At 60.8% G+C, this 14,610-nt stretch overlaps 4 protein-coding genes across 4 annotated transcripts, besides 1 other annotated feature; all 4 read right to left on the bottom strand.

The window, feature by feature from the left end:
• Positions 1–31: part of a repeat region that runs on past the window's edge.
• Positions 32–1,169: 1,138 nt separating this feature from the next.
• On the bottom strand, positions 1,170–2,747 carry LPMP_070840 (DNAJ-domain transmembrane-like protein; the record flags this gene model as incomplete). Its single annotated transcript, XM_010705790.1, has 1 exon — positions 1,170–2,747. One exon carries the CDS (start codon positions 2,745–2,747, stop codon positions 1,170–1,172), a length of 1,578 nt encoding a protein of 525 aa, XP_010704092.1.
• A 2,303-nt stretch (positions 2,748–5,050) lies between these two features.
• LPMP_070830 (6-phosphofructo-2-kinase/fructose-2,6-biphosphatase, putative) lies at positions 5,051–9,046 on the bottom strand (the record flags this gene model as incomplete). The annotated part of the gene is made up of 1 exon (XM_010705789.1): positions 5,051–9,046. The coding sequence occupies one exon, from the start codon at positions 9,044–9,046 to the stop codon at positions 5,051–5,053; it is 3,996 nt and encodes a 1,331-aa protein (XP_010704091.1).
• Positions 9,047–10,481: 1,435 nt separating this feature from the next.
• Positions 10,482–11,585, bottom strand: LPMP_070820 (hypothetical protein; the record flags this gene model as incomplete). Its single annotated transcript, XM_010705788.1, has 1 exon — positions 10,482–11,585. The coding sequence occupies one exon, from the start codon at positions 11,583–11,585 to the stop codon at positions 10,482–10,484; it is 1,104 nt and encodes a 367-aa protein (XP_010704090.1).
• A 1,480-nt stretch (positions 11,586–13,065) lies between these two features.
• Positions 13,066–13,503, bottom strand: LPMP_070810 (protein phosphatase inhibitor, putative; the record flags this gene model as incomplete). The annotated part of the gene is made up of 1 exon (XM_010705787.1): positions 13,066–13,503. One exon carries the CDS (start codon positions 13,501–13,503, stop codon positions 13,066–13,068), a length of 438 nt encoding a protein of 145 aa, XP_010704089.1.
• Positions 13,504–14,610: the final 1,107 nt, after the last annotated feature.

Genomic DNA, 14,610 nt, shown 5'->3' with positions numbered 1-14,610 from the left:
TACCACGCACTGGGGCGAGTGTCTCCCCTCCCCTCCCCACCGTCATCAGAGGGGTGGGTGGTGGCTTAAAACAGGGAAAACAGCAGAAGGCGCGGGCCAACCAGCACGCACACGGAGCGAGACGCACGCGATCGCCGCCAGACACCCCTCACTTCTCCCTCTGTCGTCTTGTACGATGAAGAGAGAAGCGAAGAGGAGTTGAACAACACGTGTTCGGTTGATATCTTCAGTTGTTCTGGCAGGGAGGGGGGAGAGGAAAAGAGGAGAAGCGGAGGAGAGACAGACAGAGGGGGAGAGAGAGAGAAAGAGAGCCGCTGTAACAGAGAGGCGAGGAGGAACTGAAGCCGCACAGGAGCACAGCCGCATACAAAAATGAAAAGGGAAAAAAAAGAAGGGCGCTGACAGCGGGAACAGCACAAGTGGAGGAGGAGAGCTAACGAGGGGCAGCAGTAACATGGGCAGCAGCAGTAGTAGTAGGTATTTCAAAAAGTAGCCGCCCTCAGCCGTGATGCACTGCTACAGGCGCTAAACCACAAAATGCAAGTCGCGCGCCACGAGTGTCACCACTATCGCCGCCACAACAACCCACAATCACCGCTGAGACAGAGCCACCGAGTTAATAGAAACAACGCACCACCTGCACTGTGACGTCCACTGGTGCAACGACCCCAGCGGTCTAACGACAGAGAGAGAGAGAGAAGGGGTGGCAGGCGGTGGACAAGAGGAGGCAACAAGGAGATCGTGGAAAGACAGGGCTAACGAATTTCACACCGTCTCTCTCCCCTTTATTTCTATCGGGCCTCCCCCGCCCCCTTATCCCTCACCCCTCATCTCATCACCCACCTTCCGCTCTCTCATGCTTTTCATGGGGTGGAATTGGCCTGGAAGGAGGGGGGAGGGGGTCGAGGATGAAGATGACACGCGCTACGAGTGCGCCAGTACAACGTCTTTCGAGTATGGCGAAAGGGCGCGCAGAAGGAGCGAGAAGACGACGACGAATGAAAGGCGAAAAAGAGCAGACGTGGTGCCGACGGAAGCCGCAGTAACAGCGAGAGTAGAGGGTGCAGTCACCGCTTACTGATTTCCTGGTCCGTTCTCGCACGTCTCCATGCGCATGCCCCTCGCGCCGCCGCTCCACCTCCCCTCTGTCGCTTCCCCGTCGCACTCCGTCAGCCTGCACCACCGCCGCGGCCGTCGAGCATCCGCTGAAGAACGCGCTGCAGCATGACAGTCTTCATCCACGCCGCCAGCGTGAGTGCCACCGCTAAGGCGTAGTGCGACACGGCTGTCCGCACCCGCCGCAGCACCTGAAAGGACAGATGTGGTGGTATCCACAGCGCGCTGCCGCCGATACTTACCACACCGTATTGCACGCCTGCAGCCGTCGACACTGTCGCGCCTGCCTGCGGGAGCGTCAGTCGAGTACTAGCGGAGCGCACATCCGCCGCGTTGATGCCGTAATACATCTTACTGCGGTCAGCGACAGCAGTGCCTCTGATGGCAGCTGTACCACCCACAGAGTTGGGCACCGACGAGGTGCCGTAGAGAGCACGCCACACGGCATACATAGCGATACCAGAGAGCGTGCCGCACCACCCCACCATCATGAGCTGCTCCACTTCACGAAGCGTCCAGCGCGAGCGGAGCAGTTCTTGCTGCTCCTGAGCGCGCTGCAGCTGCAGCTCTGCCTCACCGCCCATCTCCAGCCACATGCGGTAATTATCCGCCACCTCCGCGGACAAGCTCATGATCAGGTCGTATGATGTGTTCACCTGCTCCATCAGCTCGTCGTCACCGCCGGTAACGTCGGGGTGCAGCTGCTTCGCCAGCGTACGGTATGCCTGCTTCACATGCGCCACCGTCCACTCGCGCACAACGCGGCCGTCATCTTGGACGAGTTGAAGGGTGCAGAAGGCTGAGTAGATTTCGGGAAAAGGCGGCACCGCAGCCACCTCGCCATCCTCCTTCGTCTTCTGCTCCTCTGTAGACTTCTCATGGACGTTGCTGCTGCTGTCGGCGGCATCGCGCTCGTGATCACCCAGCCGCCGCTCACTGCGCTCTGTCTTGCCTACAGCACTGTCACTTGACACCTGCGCAGCGGCACCCTCGAGCTGCGATGTAGCCGATGCGGCGGCGGCGGTAGCGTTTGGGTCCTCTGCATGAGTAAAGGAGGAGTAGCAGCGCCTCGCTATGCGCAGCGAGCCGGTCAGGGTGGCAGCGGCGGCCCCGGTGCTGGACGAGTCCACAGAGTTTGCCGCCGCGCTAGGGATGATCGATTGTGCGTAGACACAAGAAGAGTAGGGAGAGGAAACGGACTCGAGCAGCATCGACGGCACTGTCGACAGCCGGGGGTGTGCTGCTGCTTCAAACGATGTCACTGCAGCCGCCCATCGGATGCCGGCGCGCAGACACACTTCCAGCCCGCGGCGGCGGGCGCGGACAGTCCACATACACGAGTGACCGCCATACAAGCCAGCATCGCCCGCTGCAGACGCCGACACGGACGCACAGTAGTCGTGTGGCCGGCGCCATTGCACGAGCTGTGTGAGCACGCGCACCGGCAGCTTTGCCAGCTGTTTCGATGGCGGCGCTGTCTGCAACGACAGGATGTTCAACGCCTCCGCGGCTGTGGCGCTGACGACCAGCACCGGCAGCGACAACGGCGCTAGGGCGACGGCGGAAGAGGTAGGAGACAAGGCATCTGCCTCAAATCGGTGCCGCCTGTGAGAGTTGATGAGTTTGCTCATCTGATGCCGCGCACGGAGCGGTGGTGGTGGTGGTGTGGCGTGGAAAGCGGCGGTGATGTTGGGGGCCGTGCTGCGCGCCGATGTAGCAAAGCCTACTGCGGCAGTGCAGCCCCGAAGACGCGAGAAGTGGGTCTGGTGGAGTTCCATAACGATGGCCCGCATTTTTCTTGGAACCGTCAACGAAGAAAAAAGGCACCAGACGAGAGAGAGGGAGGGGAGGGGGGGCGAGCAAGCGTTGGTCTCCGTATGCCTATATGCACGCTTGCACCGGCGTGTATGTGTGGGTAGGTGCGCTCAATGCACGCACGCACACGCACCCTTAGGAGAAAAGGAAGGAGGATATCAGAGAGAAACGAAAGGACAAAGAGAGAAGGGGGGGCAGAAGAGAAGAGAAGAGAGGAGAGGGAGGGAGCGGCAAACCCCCCTCGCTTCCGGTTACGGTTACTGGAGTTCGGTTAAATACTTCTAGTCTAAAGCCAAACAAGCGCACAGGAAGTGAGGGAAAACAAACAACAGAGGCGAGGCGGAGAGCGCACACAACGACGACACAACGTACGACTCACCCACCTCTGTATGTCTGCGTGTTTAGGTATAACCAGCTGACTCTCTGGGTGCCCTACGCGTGCGTGTGTGTGTAGGGGGGGGAGTGCGATGGCCTACGGTGTTGCCGTTGCTGGCGCCTTTGCTTGCGGACGAGAGCTGCCGGAAAGAGGAACACAACAGACGTCCTCTCTGCAGTGTGTGGAATCTGCGAGGGGGAAGAAAAGCACCCCATTGACGGCAGAGGTGCATTACAGTGGTAATGGCGGTGACCAGGATGAAGAAGGGTGTGGCGACGAAGAGTGTGGACGATGGCCCGCCGAAGACAAAAATTGAAAGGAATGAAGAGAGACGTGGGGAGGAAGCAGAAGAGAATATGCAGAGGAACGAGAAGTTCAAGTTGTCAGTACGTGTAGCGGTATGGCAGGTGTGCCGCTGTTACTGTTTGATGGTTGCCATTTTGCAATCCTCAAAAGCTCTGAGGCGAAGTGACACCAGCCACAGCGCGTGTGGGGGGCATGTCTCCCGTGATGTGATGAGAAGGGGGGAGAGCACAAGCGTTAGACCTGCGGAAGGAGGAGGAGGAGGAGGAGGAGGGGGGTGGACAAGCGGTGAAAGAAGGATTTAGCCCAGTCTTCCCCACTTCCCCTACACTACACCATCGCCACACTCCTCCGCATCGCTGCTGGCCATTTCCCCTCACCTCCACAGACCCCCTCCTTTCCTCTTTTCCGCTCTTTTGCTTTGTTTTTCTTTCGTTGTTGTCGTCGTCGTCGCGTTACGGTCACGATTTGCTCGGGCTTTGCTCTACGTGGCAACGGGGAGGCGCCGCACATCGATGCGGGTCGGCGCCGGTGCCGGTGGGCGTCAAAACTGACGAAAAGTGCGGGTGGATTAAAATCAAACAGAGAAGGTGAAAGTGAGCGAGAGTGTGCATGATGCTCCATTATACGCAGACGTGCGGAGATTCAAAGAGAGAGAAAGAGGGGGGTGGGCATAGCGGTAGTGGCCATTGTGGTCAGCATTGGGGGAAGGGAGGTCGAGAGTTGGTAGAGGTGGTCGAGGCAAGCCCGGTGAGCACCAAGATAAAAAGATGAACACTGACGACAAGAAGCGAAGAGGGGGTAACGAAGCACTTCGGCATGCGTGCGCACCATGCGCTTGACGTCAGCTACAACGCACATACGCACGCAGGCGGCAATAAGACGGGGGGCTGGGAAACAAATTCGGAAGGGGGGAAATCACCCACAAGGCAGAACCCGCGCAAGGCTGTGATGGCCACACACATGCGCGCCAAACAGCCAGGCACAACGCAGGCGGGCTCAACTACCACGCCCAAGCCGATAAGCAGAACGAAAAGGAGAACGCGTGAGATCACCAGCGCCGACAGGGGCAGACACGTGACGCAGAGGAGCGGGGAGAGAGAGAAGCGCGGAAGAGCGCGTGTGTGGAACGAGAGAAACGGTCCCTCAGGTAGACAGTCTCCCCCGCTTCCGGCGTGGTATGCACATGTGAGGCAAACGCACAGGGGGGAGGAGGGGAGAAAGGGGGAGGAAGGGAGGGAGGGGGGAGGACAAACCGGGCGATACACTCAACGCGTCTTCCCTTTGTCGGCTTTCGTTTTGTTGTTTCTCCACAGCTTCAGGATACGCGGCCATCTTACGCGGCCCTGGATCGCCGGCGGTGCTGCCTCGTGCCTTACTTCAGTGGCAGCGGAGGGCTGTGCAGAGGGAAGCCAGGGAGCTCCATTGATCACTGCTGTCTCAGGGGCTCGAGGGGTTTGTGGCCGACTCCACCTGTGAGCCCTTTCCTTTCGGAAGGTGGAGGCCCACCTCATAGTTGTCCAGCTTCAACTCGTCCAGGCTGGCAATCCCCTTTGAGTCATACGTGCAGCGCCAAACCGTGCGATGCGGCACCTCGACGCCGATGCTGCTCTCCGCCGAGGTGCTGCCAAAGTAGGCAAGCAGGCAGCGCAGAACTGCCTGGTGAGCCACAACGACAACGACCTTGTCGGCGTTCTCTAGCTCCATGATGACAGGCTCCAGTCGAATGACGAGGTCCTGGTAGCTCTCGCCCTCAGGGTACCGGAAGCTATACTTGTTGCGCCTGCGGAAGTAGTCGATAAGTGGGTAGCGCTCCTTCACCTCAGCGTACGTCATGTCCTCACACACGCCGGCGTGGATCTCGTTCAGGCTGCTCCAGCGCAGCGTGCGGATGTTCAGCAAGCGCTCACTGAGTTCGGTAGTCTGGATGGCGCGCTGCAGCTGACTTGTCCACATCTCCAGCGTACCCACCATGTTCGGAGAAAAAGCGGCAGTTGCCGAGCTGCAGCTCTCGCTGTCACCGACTGCTCTAGAGTGGTGTTCTTGTTTTTGATTATGCACGTACTGCTCACGGTCTACGTGCTCGAGGCGGCGCTTCAGCGAGCCAAGGAACTCGAGCAGCGCCACAGCGTCCAGCATGCCCTGCTCCGTGAGCGACGGGTTGCCACCGATGCGACCCTCCACGTTGTAGAGACTCTCGCCATGGAGCACAAAGTAGATGGGATGCTGAATCTTCACCTGTGACAGGCTCATGACGTACGAGATTATGCGGCTCGCCAGATAACCAGAGACGCCTTGTGTCTCAATCGTGTTCGAGTTCATAATCTTCACGTAGCTGCGCGGCGGCGCCAACTGCTGCTGGTGGTGCTTTGACTGCGATAACGTCGTGGGCGAGCAGGCAATCGCCGTCTCACCCTCGTCCTGCGTCTTGGCACTGTGGCCATCTGCGGTATTGACGCTTGCCCCTGTCGCCACCTCCGTCGCGGTCGCCGCAGCCCCAGCAGCGGATGTGGTTGGCGTCTGGCGCGCGTTTGACTTCATCTGGGGCGCCTCCTTCAGCGTCTCGTACACGCTCTCCAAGAATGCCAGTCGCTCGTGTAAGTCGTCGGCAGCCGATCCGGGGTTGATGTCGCTGAGCGGGTACTCCACCGGGTCTCGAGCCTTGCATCGCACAAGGTCGAGCGGGTCCTCCTCGGCGTCACGGATTACCTCTATGTAGAAAAACTGCGCCGCCAGTGGGCGGAACAGCCTCTCCGCCTCCTGCCGCAGCTCCTCCGTAATGAAGTCGTCGTTCACCACAACCACCTCGCCGCCGTGCTGGAAGAAGAGACGGCAGTCTTCGGCGAAGCTTTGCAGGACGTAGCGATACAGGCGACGAGCGACACTCGTGGGCTGCTCGATGAGCTCCCTGAAGTGCCGCGTGCGCAGCACCTCCGCCGGCAGCGGGGAGTTGTCGACGCATCGGGTTATGTGCGGTGCTATCCCTGCTGAAGCCTCGAGTCTCGGCGCGCCGCCGTCGCTCGTCGTCTCTGGTGGCGTGTCGGCGGTCGGCGAGTGCCGCGTAACCGAACCACGTGAACGTTTCTCGGTGACATTTGCTACGGTGGTGGCGGGGAAGTGCGTCCCTGACAGTAGAGAAGAGGCAGCGGCAGAGGCTGGCAGGGGTGTCGCGGTGCTGTCCTCGAGCAAGGCAGCCGTGTGCGCCTGCATGGAAGGGCACACGGATGGTGTGTTGCGGTCGAGGCAGAGAAAGGGGGTGTTTACGGACGACCGCTGTCCCGCAGCAGCGCCAATGTCGGAGAGGCTGCAACTGGGGCTGGACTTCGCTGCAGTAGTGGCATTCGTGTAGGTGGTGGTTGCCGTGGCCGTCTTCGTCGCCGCAGGAGTGAAGGTTGACGCCAACGTGGGCACGCTGCTTATATTTGTAGCCGTAGCGCGCCGCAGGGACGCGTTAAGCGACCCCGTCACGACGCTGGGCACGTTCCGAGTCACATCACTTTGCGTCGAGTGGCGCCCCGCTAGCCGGTCTGAGCGAGTGAAGGCGGGCTGCACCGGAACCACCGTCGCAGTGGCTGGCAAAGAGGCCGTGATAGTCCCCTCTTCACCTGCCGCTCCTGTAGGTCGCGGAATTCCATGCGAGGCTCCTCGCTCGCAAGATGGCACCTCGTCGCCGATGCGCGCTTCCGCAGCGGACGCACTTGCCTCCTGCCCCACCGGTGCCTCTCCGCTTGAGCTGCACGTCACCCGCTCCGGGTGCGCTGCCTCCCAGTCTAGCAGCATGCGGCGCCACGCTACTTGAATGTTCTGCACCTTCGCGCGACTCCCATGCCAGCCCAGCAGCCGGCAGATCTTCTGCGCTAAGAACGTCTTGCCGCGGGCAGGCAGGCCCATCATGACGATGACCAGAGTTTTGGTGCCGTCCTCGGTGGTGGTCTTGAAGTACTGAGGCCCCTGCTGTGATGTCGGGATGGTGTACACGGAGAGCTGACTCATCACCCCAAAGGGCATATCCTTCTCAGTGGAGGAGGTGTGCAACAACTCCGAGCCGCCAGCCGCGTTCTCGGTGCTGCCGGTCGACGGCAAGTGATTCAGGCCGGAAGGGGACTTGGTCGGCGGCGTTGCTGCCGTGGCCCAGCTTGGAGCCGAACTGTCCGCCGTGGCGCACCTCCCAGAGTTGCTCACGCGTTCCCCAGCGTCCGTGAGACCGACGACGCCGGCGACTGGGCTCGAAGAGGAGTCCGACAGCACAGTCGGCAGTGGCACTTTCAAGGACGCCCTCCTTGTGCCCTGGGAGACACCACCGGCTGCGCCACCGGGCGACAGCGTCGATGAGGCGGTCGGCGATGCCTTGAAGGCTGTGTCCGGGTGCACCGCCGCCACACACCCTGTCATAGCCTCCACTACTACAGGGTGATCAGCGGCGGCCGCCGGGTTCTGATACGCGTTGTTCTTGTGAACATTCAACGCGTGCAGCTCCTGGTAGTCTTTTGCTTTGCGCCACACCCACCTGTGGTACGGACGCGGCCGCTGGCCGACGATGCGCTCCACGATGGCCTCGCAACCCAGGCACAACAGCTCCGGAGAAAACCACCTGTGGTACGCCGTGTTAATGAAGTTAACTGGGGTCTGGGAGCCCATGAAGCTCGCAGCCGAGGCGCAACTTACTGTGAGGTTATCGTAGCTGCGAGTGCTGTGGCGGCCGCTGCTGCCGCTAGAAGAGCAGCTGGTGCCGCGACTACCGCTGCCGTCGCTCGTGTTGGAGTGGTGAATCAGGGGCAGGTCTTGAGAGGAAACACACAGGTGCGTGTTAGTAGCTGATGCAGCAGCAGTGGTAGTGGTGGCTGTGGCTGCCGCCCCTTTCCCCACGCTTGCCGGGCGGCTACGGTGCGCATCACTATGACCGCAATGGTAGTGGCCACAGTGATGGTGGTGGCGCGCCTGGAGCCGACAGGGCGCACTGGCCTCTGCCTCGACGGTGTCTGCGTGCGGGTCGACAAAAGTGTGACACTCCAGCTGTGGGCTGCCGCGGCACAGCGCGTCACTGTGCATCGCTGCGGAGGTCGTAACATTCGCCCTCGCTGGCTCCTCGCCGGCTTGGAAACTGAAGTTGTGGTTGGGCTGCTCCGCCTCAGCTACGGGATGCGCGGTGGGGTGGGTAACACCGTGAAGCATCACCGCCTTCACGTGACTCGTCGCGGACGAAACCCCCGACTTGGGTAACGATGGCGACATGGCTGCCGCCTGGGCGGTGGTCGAGTAGGAGCTGGCAGATGCAAGAGTCCGCACGCGGCTGCTGCTTGCGTGGGCCAGCGCACTCACGCCACCGTTGCTGCGTTGCATGTTGACGTGGTGGGTGGCTGTTGCCCTAGCATCCCCTTTCAAAGCTGCAGCATCCGTATCACTTGGTGGAGGCGTCACCGCCGTGTTGGACTCCATGAGTATGTGGTCCCTCAACGTGTGTGTGCGTAGTTGTGTAGTTGTGTATAGGTTGTGTAGGTGTGTCTAGGAGGTAGTGATGGAGAGTGGACTGGCGGCAACAGCGGGCAGCTGGGTATAATGTGCGTCTGCGATGGTGTCAATACGTCGGAGCGAGAGGAGACGGACAGGGGAGGGGAGGGGAGGGGAGGGGGGCCACGGCAGCGGACGGACAGAGATGCGAAAAAACAAACGACGTGCTCACGTGCACCGATCCACCAAACAGCAGCTAAAAGAATGGAGAAAATGGAGCAACACCGAGAGAAGAAACGCGTGCGTCGTGGGGCCGCGTCGCGGCGTCGATGGCGAGGGTGATGCTGAGAAAGAGAAGGGAGAGGAGTACTATGGAAGGTGGTTGGCGTGGCCTGGAGACGAGAAGGGGGGCAGGAGCAGCGGCTGGTGTAGTGTGTGGACACAATGTCTGTAGATCTGTGTTTCGGCCTGTGCGTCGTGCGCACGCGGAGGCTGAAAAGAGAAGGGGGGGCCACAAGAACACAGCGCACCTGCTCCACTGTCACAGCTACTAACACGAGCGCAGTGTCTTCGTAAGAGGCGAATAACGGAGGAAGTCGCTGATCGCTTGGGCCTGCGCATGGATTTGTGTGGGCCTGGGGCACTGCGGACGGCTCTCTGCGATGCCCCTTTCGTGCTCGGTCCTGGGCAGTGGCGCGTGCGTGTCTCGGTGGGTGTTTGTGAGTCAATGGAAAAGCAGCGAAAGCGATTCAGCGCAAGACAAGGGGAGAGAGAGGAGGGGGGGGAGGGGGGAGGGGAGAAGAGGAGGACAGTGGTAGCTGGAAAAGGCAGCCAGTCGGGGGGGGGGGGGGGGATGGGTGGTGTGCGGCGGGTAAGTGGAGAGCTCACGTGAAAGAATTAGCTCACTGCGCAGCAGAGGAAAGAGAGAGTGGGCGAGCGAAAGAGCCTCACTCCTACAAGGCATGAGCAAGGGGAAGGGGGAAACAGAAGAACAAATATAATTCTCTACCGCTGCAGCCTCTCTCGTGTGTCTCGCTCCATCTTTGGAGAGGAGGGAACTAGGGGCCACGTGCCACACCCCGTCTCCTGACGCTTTCCCACCTGAGCCCCCCCCCCCTACGCCCACTCCTCTGTTACACCTCAGCCATGTGAACACTAAACACAATCGCATGGGCACACTCTCACGCAGACGTGCCTGCTCACCCAGCCACCCGCAGCTGCTCCAGAACATCCTCGCCTGTGGTTGCCGTGACCGTGACTTTGGTGTGTGTGGGTGTGTGTGCGTCCCTTTCCCCCTCGCTACGCGGCTGGTTCGCCTCCAGTGGGTAGACTGAAAGCACAGATGTGCGACTGCATGCCTCCGTCCACGCTCGATTCATTTGCTCACGCGCCGCCTCGCCCCACGACACACCGGCGAGGTTCCTCATCCCTTTTGCAGGCCCGTAGGACGCGATCCCACAATCGCTGCCATCATCGTCATCGCAGCTGAGAGGCAAGTCAGGAGGAGAAGCTGCCTGAGCGGCCACCGCATGACACGGTCGGCGATCGCCTTTCCCTGAGCGCAGCTTTTCATCAAGATGTACTGACGTAGATACGTACTGGCACTGATCTCCGGCGCGACGCGTGCGGCGCTGAGTGGGCGGTCGTAGGAGCTGCAGTCCATCCCCAGAAAGGGTGGTCGGCTACGGTAGAGGTCACGCACTCCCCTCAAGCTGGCTGCGGTGGCGTTGAAGAAGTGCAGACCCAAGCGGTGGGGGTTGCGCGGACCGGAGTAGGTGGCGGGGCTGCCATAACGTCCCTGCTGTTCATCGCCGACACTACCTCCGCTCGTTGATGCGGACCCGCTATGGCCAGCCGTGCCAGCGCCCTTGCCACTCTCATAGACCTGCCATGGCGGCAGGTCATCGCGGATGCCTCGCCGGCGCATCTCCGCAATACGAGCCTGAAACTCGTTCAGCCGCGCGATGCGGCGACGGCCCTCCTCTGTGCGGGTGTCGAAGAGGTCCTCACCGCTGTCCCCGTCGCAACGGCCCCTGCCACGACCGCCGCGGTGGCGCCGGCGACGGTGGTCTCCCTGGTAAACTCGCTGCACCTTGGCGTACTCCTCCTCTGTAAACACAAAAGGGGTGTCGTGCGGGCCACGAAGCCGGCCCTCCCCGCGTAGGATGTGCCGACGCACTTCGAAGGGGATCTGTCGAAGGAGGTGGTACGCCTCCGTGCCAAGTCGCATGCGCTCTGCCGCCTGTGCGGCGCTTCTTTCGTTGCCGCGGATCGCCTCGCCTGCGTCAGACGGCGCTGCCACCAACGCGGTGTTCGTGTCAGGGTGGTGTTGTATGGCAAACGCTTGAAAGGCTCGCTTCACGTCTGCATCAGTGCTCTCTTCAGTGAGCCCCAGCGTACGCAGAGCAGCGCGGAGCTCTCCAGCAGCGACGCACTGCCGTTGCTGGTGCTGCGAGCTGCCACTGCTGATACACCGATACAGGAACCCTGTAGCAGTCACAGCGCGATGGAAGCTACGGGTACGCATCGCTGTAGCGCTTCCGCACACCCGCACACTGGACATCAGCGTCACGGGCATGTATGGAGTTCTTTGGCCGCAGATGATGCCTGGCACAGAGCCGCGTTGGCACAGTGGCAGCAGCACACGACCGCTGAGCTGAGGCAGCATAGACAGGTGTTGTTAGGTGAGTGTGAAGTGTCCACCTTGTTGTGTGCGTGTGGGTGGGCGATTTCAGAGCAGAAGAACAATAGTGAACGACTTGCAGGGAGAAAATGCGTGTCTGTGCATGTCAGCAGCGCTGAGATGTACTGTACGGTGCCGCCAAACCTGTTGAACGCACGGCACACGGCCACCAAGAGAGGCGTTGGTTTCCCTCACTTCTCTCCATTTCTCACGATAGGTCCCTCGCTCAGAGGTGCGCATAGTTGTGAGGGCGTGTGTGTGGGGGGGGGGGGGAGGGGGAAGGGAAACGGGGACAGGTCAGACACGCCGAGCAAAGGTGGACGCCAATGTGCAGATCAGACGGTGAGAGAGCAGGGGGAGGGGGGAGGGGAGGGGAGGGGAGGGGCGGAAGGTACACGTCAGGAGGGGACAAGCTCTGCGCGAAAGAGCTGTAAGCCTCCAAGACGTAGTAAGTGGAGAAGAAGAAGGTGGTGGAAGAACTTCCACCTCCTTCTCTTTCCCTGTCACACCTGCCACGCCTTTGAGGCCCCCATTCGCCGAGACACGCGCGGCGTTGCCCCCCCCCTCCTCCTCCTCCTCCTCCTCTTGCCTTTCACTCCTGTTGCAGTTTTCAGCGCACGCGACGCAGCCTCAACCTAATTTGTGGGTGTCTCGCTCCCTCCCTCCCTCTCTCTCAGCGTGGAGAAGAGCACGTGTGTGGCGAGTGGAAAGAGAGTATCTGTGTCTTCGCTTCCACACATGTGTTGACGCCGTCTCACTCAACCAAGGTATGCACTCAATAAAAGCTATCTACTGCTGCTGCGTGATCCCGTCGGTGCCCCCACCCACCCGCGCCATCGCAGGCGTGCGGAGACATGTACAACCAAACAAGCCCCCCCTCCCACACACACATCTACACAGAGAGAGAGAGAGAGAGAGAGAGCGGGGTAAAACATCCGCAGCAGCAAAGTAGAAAGCGCTGCGATTCTTCTCCCCGGGCAGACAAGGCAGCGAGCGAAGCAAAGCGAAATCGGAAAAAAAAGCAAAACGCACAAACGCAGTAGTGCTGATTCGCAGAGCGCAATGCGGATGGGCTGATGTGGGGGGGGGGGGGGGGGGCACACCACACGAGCGAGGTGGTCCGTCGCATCTGCACGCCACAACCGCAGACAAGGAGAAGACGGCACGAGGCATGAGGAGCAGAGCTGCCTTTCACCAACGCCCTTCCGTACAGCTCGGTGCAGGGCTCTCAAGAGGGTATACAACTCCCACGCCGGCCTCGCGCATTTCCCCCGTCTGCCGCCTCTTCTCTCCTTCGTCCGCCCTTGAGGCGCTCGCCTTTCGCTCAGTGGAAACGAGTACCGCAATAGCAGTGCGCCTTCGTGCACCTGAGGCGGTGCTTGCGTGGCGGGTGCTGGTGAGCATCCTGGCAGCCGCCCTCGCACCCTCCCTGGTGGTGCACGCCCCCCGTGCCGTTGCCGCCAGCGCCGGTGGCGTCGACATCCTTGCTGTCGTCGCTGCTGTCGTCGGTGCTACTCTCGCTGCTACTCTCGCCAAAGAGCTTCTTCTTGTGAAAAACGCAGCAACATTTGCTAACGTGCTGATTTTCCGGCTCATGAACCTCCGGGTCCCACGTGACACGCATGTTGTGCTGCCGCTGCGCCACCTCCACCTCCTCCGCGGTCGGGGCAGGGCGGAGGTGCAGCACAGCCGTGCGCGTCGGCACAAGGCTGTCGGCTCGATCCACACGGCTCTGCTGCTGACGTACGGATACCGCGTCCATGACGGCCTCTCAAGCAGCTGTGTGTGTGGGGGGGGGGGGTGCAGAGAGAAACAGGACCAAACAGACGAGAGAAAAATCGAGCTCGCAGTCACAGCACACTCGCAGGCGAAGACGTAAAGAGGAAGAGAAGATCAGAAGAGACGAATGCGACGAGAGCGGGAGAGGGTCGAGCAAGTGAAGAGGGAAGGGGGGGGGGGGGCGGGCGGGGCGGACAGGGGAGCAACGCCGGTGTGTGGAGCTTTTCCGACGCGCCTTCTACGCCGTAGTGGTCGATGGTGGTGGTGGTGGTGGTCGATGGAAAATGCGGATGCGATCACTCCTCCCTTCTCGCCTTTTTCCGCTTATGTGGCCGTTGAGCGGTGCTGTCGGCAAGTCACTGCGTAACCCTCACACAGCTGCGCATGAAGAGTGTGACTGTTCAATCTTGGTCCGAGTAGGAAGAAGATGCAGCAAGACAGAGAGAGAGGGAGGAGGGGTTGAGGGGAAGCCACACCATACAGAGTGAAGGAGGAGGCAGCAGCGAGGGCTGAGCTTAGTTGGTACTGTACTGCACCCTTCTCACCCTCCATAGAACGAAAAAGAACTGAACGATGCACCTTCTCCGATCAGCATGGGCCCATGAAGCTACTGCTCAAAGCTGGGACGTGAAGTCTCCGCCCTCCCATGCAAGAGAGCGCCACTGTTGACAGCCTCTCACTTAAAGGCCGTGGGCGATCACCGCCTCACTACGGTGCCTATGTGCCACGCACCGCGCCTTCTTCTCGAGGGCGTTGTCTTGCCCTTCCCGTTGTGAATTTGGTTTTCTTCTTGCCCGCCCGCCAGCCCTTCGTGAAAGCCTGCATTGGGCATACAAGCGACACACACCAAGAAGGCACGCACGTAGAGGCCACCTGTACGTCTACTATACATTGAGATGAGGATAGCTGTGTTGCGCCTCGCCCTCACCGGTTGCTCACCGGCGCATGTAGGGGGGGGGGGAGAGGCGCATGTTGGCTGTGCTGCGGAAAAAAAAAATACGCAAAGCGCGGGGACATATAAAAAGAGAGGGAGAGAGTGCGGGGGGGGGGGGGGGTGATGCACGGATAAACAACGAAGCACGAGGAGAAG

Source organism: Leishmania panamensis, assembly GCF_000755165.1.
Source record: "Leishmania panamensis strain MHOM/PA/94/PSC-1 chromosome 7 sequence".
NCBI classification, from domain to species: domain Eukaryota; phylum Euglenozoa; class Kinetoplastea; order Trypanosomatida; family Trypanosomatidae; genus Leishmania; species Leishmania panamensis.
The sequence above is the reverse complement of the archived record's forward strand: the minus strand, read 5'-3'. Positions and strand labels throughout refer to the sequence as shown.